Source organism: Chiroxiphia lanceolata, chromosome 19, assembly GCF_009829145.1.
Source record: "Chiroxiphia lanceolata isolate bChiLan1 chromosome 19, bChiLan1.pri, whole genome shotgun sequence".
Taxonomy (NCBI): Eukaryota; Metazoa; Chordata; class Aves; order Passeriformes; family Pipridae; genus Chiroxiphia; species Chiroxiphia lanceolata.
In genome coordinates, this window is record NC_045655.1 from 8,730,835 (window position 1) to 8,738,851 (window position 8,017).

General features: G+C 48.8%; 1 protein-coding gene across 1 annotated transcript; it reads left to right on the plus strand.

Annotated features, from left to right (window-relative positions):
- Nucleotides 1-313: 313 nt before the first annotated feature.
- Nucleotides 314-6,711, plus strand: RNF135 (ring finger protein 135). Its single transcript, XM_032706889.1, has 6 exons — nt 314-1,299; nt 2,384-2,470; nt 3,010-3,180; nt 3,974-4,121; nt 4,579-4,680; nt 5,491-6,711. Exons 1-6 carry the CDS (start codon nt 958-960, stop codon nt 6,024-6,026), a joined length of 1,386 nt encoding a protein of 461 aa, XP_032562780.1. The 5' UTR covers nt 314-957; the 3' UTR covers nt 6,027-6,711.
- The last annotated feature ends 1,306 nt before the right edge of the window (nt 6,712-8,017 follow it).

The following is an 8,017-nucleotide window of genomic DNA, read 5'->3' on the forward strand; positions in this document are numbered from 1 at the left end:
ATAGCCTTAGTTTGCAAATCAAGAGGAAGTCTTGCAGACCAAGTTTCTGGTGAGGCTTCCACCTTTTGCTGACTATTGCCAGCCCATCTGAGACATTCAGAATAGTTCTCCTCTTCTGCAGAAATGAGGAAGTGCCAATACTTGCAGGAATGAGTGAGATTAATTCTTCTCTTCCCCCCTCCCCAGCAGTGCAAAAGAATTGAATTGGATCATCACTCTGCTGTCTCAGCCAGTTCATCAGCCAGCTCTGAGCAATCTGCAGCAGTTTTGCCTGCTGATGTGCTCCTGCTCTCCCCATGCAGCTTGATTCAGTCTGGTTCCCATGCTGGTTCAGCACATCTGTTAAACGGCCTAATCCTGCAGCTCCCGAAATCAATAGAAAGCACCCTCTGACTTGTACAAGGAACAATGGCAGTCTTCCTTTGGTTTGACATGTGTTAATTGTTATTTTGAGATGACCTGAGTAGCCCAGGATGACCTCAGAAGGGTTCAGTGCATCCAGTGGCCTGAACTTCCCACGGGCGGGGCTCTGCCGGGCTGGGCTGGGCTGGGCTGTGCCCTCGCTGTCCCGGCTGGGTCAGCAGTCTGCCCATGTCAGCGGCTCACTGCTACAAAATCGGGAAATTCACGGTGAAAACGAAACCCTGCCGATAACAAGGACTTTTTTGGAGAGTCAGTATGAGTCAAGGCCAGGTCCAGGACAGCTCTGCATCACAGTCCATTCCCACAGTCAACCCGAATCCTGGGAACGAGTCGCAGCAGAGGAAGCGCTGAGTGGCGCTGGGCTGAGCCCCGGGAGCTCTGACGGAGCTGACACCGGAGGAGAGGAGGAGACAGGGCAGAGCCCAGCCCAGCCCAGCCCAGCCCAGCCCGCTCCGCCCCGGCGCTCCCGCCCCCGGAGGAGGCTCCCGCGGAAACCGAAACCGTGCGGCCTCTGTGCTCTGCCCCGGCCGGGCCATGGCCGCTGCCATCGAGCTGGAGCGGCTCCTGGCCGCCGTGGAGCTGAGGTGCTCCTTGTGCCTGCAGTTCTTCTCGGAGCCGGTGCGGATCGCGGGCTGCAGCCACAGCTTCTGCCGGCGCTGCATCAGCCGGTACCGCGCGGGCCGGCCCGGGCCCGGCTGCCCGCTCTGCAGGGAGGGCTTCGAGCTCCGCGACCTGCGGCCCAACCGCGAGCTGGCCGCGCTGCTCAGCCTCATCCCGCCCGAGCTGAGCGAGGACAAGCTGGAAACCCAGGATGAACCCTCTGGAGCTGTTGTCTTCGGCGACCGGAGCTCGGCGGGGCGGCGACCTGGGGAGAAGGTACGGCCCGAGGCAGCGCGGGGCTCCAGCCCGGGACAGCCCGGGGCTCCATCCCGGGACAGCCCGGGGCTCCATCCCTCCACAGCCCGGGGCTCCATCCCGGGACAGCCCGGGGCTCCATCCCGGGACAGCCCGGGGCTCCATCCCGGGACAGCCCGGGGCTCCATCCCTCCACAGCCCGGGGCTCCATCCCTCCACAGCCCGGGGCTCCATCCCGGGACAGCCCGGGGCTCCATCCCGGGACAGCCCGGGGCTCCATCCCGGGACAGCCCGGGGCTCCATCCCGGGACAGCCCGGGGCTCCATCCCGGGACAGCCCGGGGCTCCATCCCTCCACAGCCCGGGGCTCCATCCCTCCACAGTCCGGGGCTCCGTCCCGGGACAGCCAGGGGCTCCATCCCGCAACAACCCGGAATAGCCCGGGGCTCCATCCCGCTGCAGCCCCCGTACAGCCCGAGGCTCCATCCCACTCCATCCCCGGCACAGTAACACAACAAGCACCGTACCTTGAGCAGATGGGTTTAACTAAAACAGTGTTTGGGGTTCTTTGGTGTGTCTGACACACTGAGGGCTGCACAGCTGAAGTAGAAGAACTAATATCTGTATGTATTCAGCTGAAGTACGGTGGTAATAAGTGTTCTTGTTTCTGAGCGTTACTGACTGTATTAGCATTGCACTGGAGGCTCCTGAAAGGACACATAACTGTTAAGCGGTGCTACAGCTCCACCCAGCTTCGTGGCACAGAATAGGACTGGTTTAGTATCTAGATCCACTTAAAATAACTCCCAGACTTGGAGGCGATGGAGAAGAATATTTTAGCACATATGTATCTAAAAAAACCCCTTCTTCAGTCAAGCAAAGACCTGAAGCTCACAATTATATTTGAAGATGCAATTGGTAACTGTTGCATGTTGAATTCATTGTGATTATTCCTGCTCAGAATTGTGTCCTCCAGGCCCCTCCTCAAGCAGTCCAGTGCTTAACTAATGTCAGTGATCTGGGTATGTTTATTATCCTGCTGCTTAACCTAGTCATGCTTTCTTTGAGGGTTATGTGGATAAATGGTCCAATGTGTCACTTTAAAGGAGGAAGAGATATGGGAAAGCTCCACGCAACCAGAAATATCTGCAGAGACCATCCCCCTGTTGAGGAGAGATCTCAATAAAACCAAGGTACATGTTGTACATTCATCACCTGCAGTTACCTTCTGCTTCCACTGCTCTGGCTTGGAGATGTGACTGACTCCAGGGCAGCTTTCCAGCCCAGAGCAGGAATCTGCCTTTTTGTTTCCTTCTTTTCTGTCACAGTTCTGTTTTTATGGATGAGAATTAACTGTGGCACCAGCTGCACTAACTCCTGTCCTGGCTGGCACAAAGGCCTCTGGGGTTGTGCATTTTTGCCTTTTTCTGCTTATCCCTGAGTGTTTCTGGTACTCTTATATGCAAAATGCAAATCACAAAGAGAGAGAATATTGATTCTTTCTGACTTGTCAAACAGAATCCACTGTCCATAAAATAGTCAAGATCCTTAACATGCCCAAAATCTCACTGCAGGTAATGCAGGAATAGTGTCAAATGTATTTTATTCATTTGAATAAAGTTTTCTGGTCTGCAGGGGTCAGTCAAAGAGCACATTAAATGGGGCAGTAGATTCTCATGTTCCACACATCTTTCCCAACCACACAATGAACTCCGTGTTTTCTGCCTTTCAGGAATACACAGCTCAGATCAAAAGCCAGATTACTCGAGATTTCTGTTGCATGAAGGAATATGTTGAAAGACAAGAGAGAAACACATTGATGTTCATTGAACAAGAGCAAAAAGCTGCTCAACAGAAGATTGAGGAGACTATTCACCAGCTCACAGACAGCAAAGCCCAAACTGTAAGTGATGAAATGAGTGGCAGAATATGAGAGGGAGCTCTCAAGCTCAATGTCTGGGATAGCTGAGTATGAACAGGGCACTTTGAGGTCCCCACTGCACTGTTCTCACTGGAGACAGTGATGCCAATCCATGGACATTGGTGTTACAGGGAGTTTGGAGTGAGGAATTCAGAGGGAGAATAGTACTAAAGAAGGGCACAGGCTGGGGATGCAATTCCAAACCAGATTCGTTCCAAGGGCCTTGGTGAGCTGGAGTGAAGTGGGGACTACATTGCTTAAATCCAGTCCTCAGTCAAATCTAAAGTTAAGATCCTTCACAACCTTTTTATTTTCCAGAATTCGTATATACACCCAAGTGTGCAAGTTAAAGAACTCACAGAGCTTTAAGTGTTTTGTAACAGCTTTCTTGGGGAAAACACATCAAGGGCCCTCAAAAGAGGCAGTTAAAGCACTTGAGGTTCTGCAGAGCCTGCTTTGATGTTGAAAACAACAGTGCCAGTGATGCAGGTCACCCAGCAGGAATTTGGAGTGGGGCTCACTCTCAGTTTTCTGAGGGAAAACAAGGTCTTCTTATTTTTTAATAAGAATAAACTATCCTTCCCTATTTTCTCTAAGATTTCAGATTAGTTCTCTCAGGTAACTATCCTATAAAGGAAACTCTTGATACAAAGGATAAGATTTTTGGAGAGATCACTACTGTTTTTCCACTCTGCCTTTATAATATAATCTGGTCTGCTAGATGAAATAACTGCTGTTGTTTACATCTTTCTCTTGATCCTGTTGTCATTATTAGAGTAACTTACCTTATGAAGGCTCACTTTCAATAATGAATAAAATTACACTTGATGAGAAGCTTAATGTTGTCAGAAGTGCTGTAGAAGATCTTAAGAGAAAGTTGGAAATGTTACTTTTGGATAAATACCCTCAGCAATTCCCACCAGGTGAGTTTCCCTTATTTTGAAATGTCTTTCTTAGAGGGAGTGGATGTAGCAAATGAAGTAAAAAATTACTCAGTGTTCATGAAATGCACATGCAAGTAACACAAGAAACATGGGATACTCAGAAAAAAAATTAAGAACACTTTAAAGACTTTTATGACAGAAAATGGTGCATCTGCATAGAAAGATCCAACTGCTTTACCCATCTCACTCTTCTGGCTGCTCCATTCTGACACTCAGGGCAGCAGCATACAGTGTTTTGTTTATTTTGGGTAAAAATGTTTGCCTACACATCCTTTGATAACTTATACAACCTAAAAAATCAACTCTTTGGTTTGTACTTTAACCAGTAGCTGGGTTTATTTAAGGTGTGTTTTCCTTTAGAAGCATAAACACTTCCTATTTACATTTTGAAGAAATGCTTTAACACTTCTTTTTTTTGTTTGTTTTTTTTATTAAGTGCAACCTCCAGACTCGTATCAGGAGACAAGTGTCTGCTCATCACCCCCAGAGTCTGCAGCTGAAATTCCAGACCTGGTGATTCCAAGCCAGTTTTCTCAGTGTGAGTATCCAGCAGGACCCTTATTGACAACACTCAGGTGACTGTGAGGCTGTGGATTTGCTGAAGAAAAACTGTTCTCGGAGCCATGGGCAGGAGATCTGGCTGTGTCCCTGAAGCACAGCAAAGCAGTGAAGTTGCCGGGAATGAATCAGTTACTGAGCACAAAGCAACACTGTACCTGGCTGTGTATACAAGATAAAAAAAAAAAGATAAGAAAGCTGGTTTTTGGAGGTGTGTGAGCTGTTTGATGGAGGTGTGTGAGCTGGGTGGTGGCTGGTGCTGGCTGCACAGTCTGAGTTTTGTACAGGCAGGTCCTGCACCTCACTGGTCCTTACTGTTAAGCTGTAATGACTCCAGTTATTATCTCAATTCTGCACCATTTTGACAGAAATATTTTTACAGCCAACACACAGTACTACAGCTGGAGCTTAAAACAGAAAACAAATGTTTTGCTGATAAAATATGCAGGAACGTGTCCCAGTGAACAGATGACTCTAAGTTTTATTAAGGTGAGCATCACACTTATTACTGACAAAAAGGTATTTTTTTAAAAAGATTGTGGTTAGGAAGAGGATCCATCCTGTAGGGTGCAAGGTGCCTTCCCACTGGAATGCCTGAGTCTACCATGGATATTTCCACAGTTGTGCCTGTTAAATGTTTCAGTGAGCCCAGGATGTGAGTGTTGGGTTGAGGATTCTTGCTGACCTGCAGGACTGAGCTTTGATTCAGGTTTATTGTGTGATGGTTGGGTTTCCTTTCTGTTCCACCTTGTTGCCTGCAGATGAGGATATTTTCCTTTCTCCCTTCCAGGGGCAGAGGACGTGACTTTTGACCACACGAGAGCAAACGAGCGCTTGGCCCTCACAGCCCAGAACAGCAGAGTGGTGGTTTCCAGCCGCCCCACCTGGTATGAACCATCTCCCAAGAGATTCTGCATCAGCCAAGTGATGTGTTCCCAGAGCTTCTCCACGGGGTGCCACTACTGGGAGGTGATTACTGAGGACAGTGATGGATGGGCTGTTGGAGTCGCTCATGAAATGATTGGGAAGAGGGACAAATTGGGAAGAACAGAGCATTCCTGGTGCGTGGAATGGCTGGGTTCCAAAAAGCAGCTGTCAGCCTGGCACAAGGATCAAGAAACATTGTTACACAAGGATAAACCGCTGAGGGTTGGGGTTTTCCTGGAGCTGCAAAAGCAGACAGTGTCCTTTTACTCCATCACTGACAGGGAAATGCTCTTGCACACCTTTGAACTCAGCACCTCCCATCCTCTCTATCCTGCCTTCTGGCTGTACAGCCTGGAAAGAAATGGATCTTTAACTCTAAGCCACCCAAACAGGAGATAAAGCCTATTCTGAAAAGGGACCATTTTGCCAATGACTGCAGAGTTTCTATCCAAGCTTCAGTGTTTAGCACAGGAATTTACCAAGGAATGCAGAGCTACCCAGGATTTCCTGGGAATCAGCAACTGGCTTTTGCCTGCTCTACTTCTCTCCATGCTGTGCTCTGGTCCAGCCAGACCTCAGTAAAGCAATTCCAGTGTCTGCTGAAGGCAGGAACCATCCCTGTGGAGATCAGATGGATTTCTTAAGCAGCTTTAAGTAGGCCCAGGATATTCCTGGGAAGGAATGCACCAAGGAAGCTCTAAGGCTGGGGATAAGCCTTGCTCATGGACCTCATTTTTCCTACATTGATCTAAAAAAATACAGAACAGATGATGCCATTACTTTCTGTCAAGTGAGCTTGCTTTGGAAAGATCTGACTGAGTAAGGAATGCTCAGAGGGCAAGAATGTTACTGGTCTCAGGCATGAAAATCTTTCTCTTTAGATACTAAACTACAGGAAATAGGCTTTGAATTTGAGGACCTGCCACTTTGGGTCCCAGAAGATCATCTCACTGGCACTGTATTTTAGTCTTGCCCCCACCAAAGGGTTTTTTGCAGTCCTGGTGGTGGTGTGGCGACAGGAATGGTTGGGGAAGCAGATGCTCAGATGTGTTTATACCAGCTAATAAATCATGCAGTCACTTTATTGCTCTTTTAAGGGGCCAGCAAACATGACTGTGTCATGGAAAGGACCATCTTTTCTTGCCAGAGAGCCTGAGACAAGGCAAGAGGTTCTCAGTTGCCCCTGTGGGGTCCTGGAAAACCTACTGACAGCTGGATTTCTGAGAGATCCACTGCTTCATGCAGGCAAACTGAAAACAGCATCCCCAAGAAGCAAAAGCTCTTTTAGGGAGACAGGAGCATTCCAGAATGAACAAAATGAGTAGTTTAATGTGAAATAAAGCATGTGGGATTCAGCTGTCTCAGTGGAATGGGGAGCTCCATGGCTTTTAAAGCCATTGACAGAACTGCTGGACATCTTGAGGGTTACTCTGTGCTGTCACTGAACACTGTGAGAGCACTTTGGGCAGAATGCACATTGGTAAGATCCCAAAGGTATGTGTATCAGCTTTTCCAAGGCTGAGGCAGCTCTCCCAGTGTAGCTAATGCCACTGCCTCGTTAGGGTTGAGATGTCCTCTCCTGATCCACCTGGAAAAGCAACAGTGACAGCGTGAACTCATGGGGTATCTCTAATTTCCCACATACACTGTAGTGCCCGGGGGCAGCAATTTGTTACGGTTTGGATCCCAACACCACGTGTAATAACACACATAACAACACACAGCCTAGATGGGAGCACTTTGTGTCACTCCTGGGACATCAGGAAGAATTTTTTCACCGAAAGGGTGATGAGGCATTGGAAGGGGCTGCCCAGGGAGGTGGTGCAGTCACCGCCCCTGGAGGTGCTCAGGGACAGAGACTGGATGTGGCTCCAAGTGCCAAGGTCTGGTTGACAGGGTTGGACCCAATGATCCCACAGGGCTTTTCCAACTGCATTGGTGCTACAGTTCTGTGATTCCTGATGTGCTCCAAGCGCTGGGCTGTCCCTCACAGCACCCGGGACCCTCATCTCTCTGCGGGCACCGAGCCAGGGCAGCGCTGCTTTATCACACTTCTTTATCACTGTATTCTGTGGTATGAAGGCCCATGGCTTCTGGGGTTTGTTTGGTTGTTGGGTTTTTTTTTAAAGGATATGTTTTTATCCTGTCTGAGGTGTCACAGTTCAGAGAACAACCTGTCATCTGCAGGAAATCTCTTTAGAAAATTAAAAGTGAGCACAGCTATTTGCTGGGCTGTTTTACTGAACAAACACTGCCAGCTGCACCAAGAGCATTTTACGAGACACTTGTCACCTTGTGAACCTCTAAGTTCACAAAGACAACAGGAAATCCGACTGCAGAGTGACAGGGAGAAGTGGTTGGAGTTTCTTCCGCCTCACAGCAGATTCCTG

Bases quoted from the DNA above. Each gene is read 5' to 3' on its own strand.
- RNF135 (XM_032706889.1), top strand. From the start codon at position 958: ATGGCCGCTGCCATCGAGCTGGAGCGGCTCCTGGCCGCCGTGGAGCTG. The intron at 4,122-4,578 runs GTGAGTTTCCCT...TTTTTTATTAAG, and splicing joins CCCTCAGCAATTCCCACCAG to TGCAACCTCCAGACTCGTAT. The intron at 4,681-5,490 runs GTGAGTATCCAG...TCTCCCTTCCAG, and splicing joins TCCAAGCCAGTTTTCTCAGT to GGGCAGAGGACGTGACTTTT.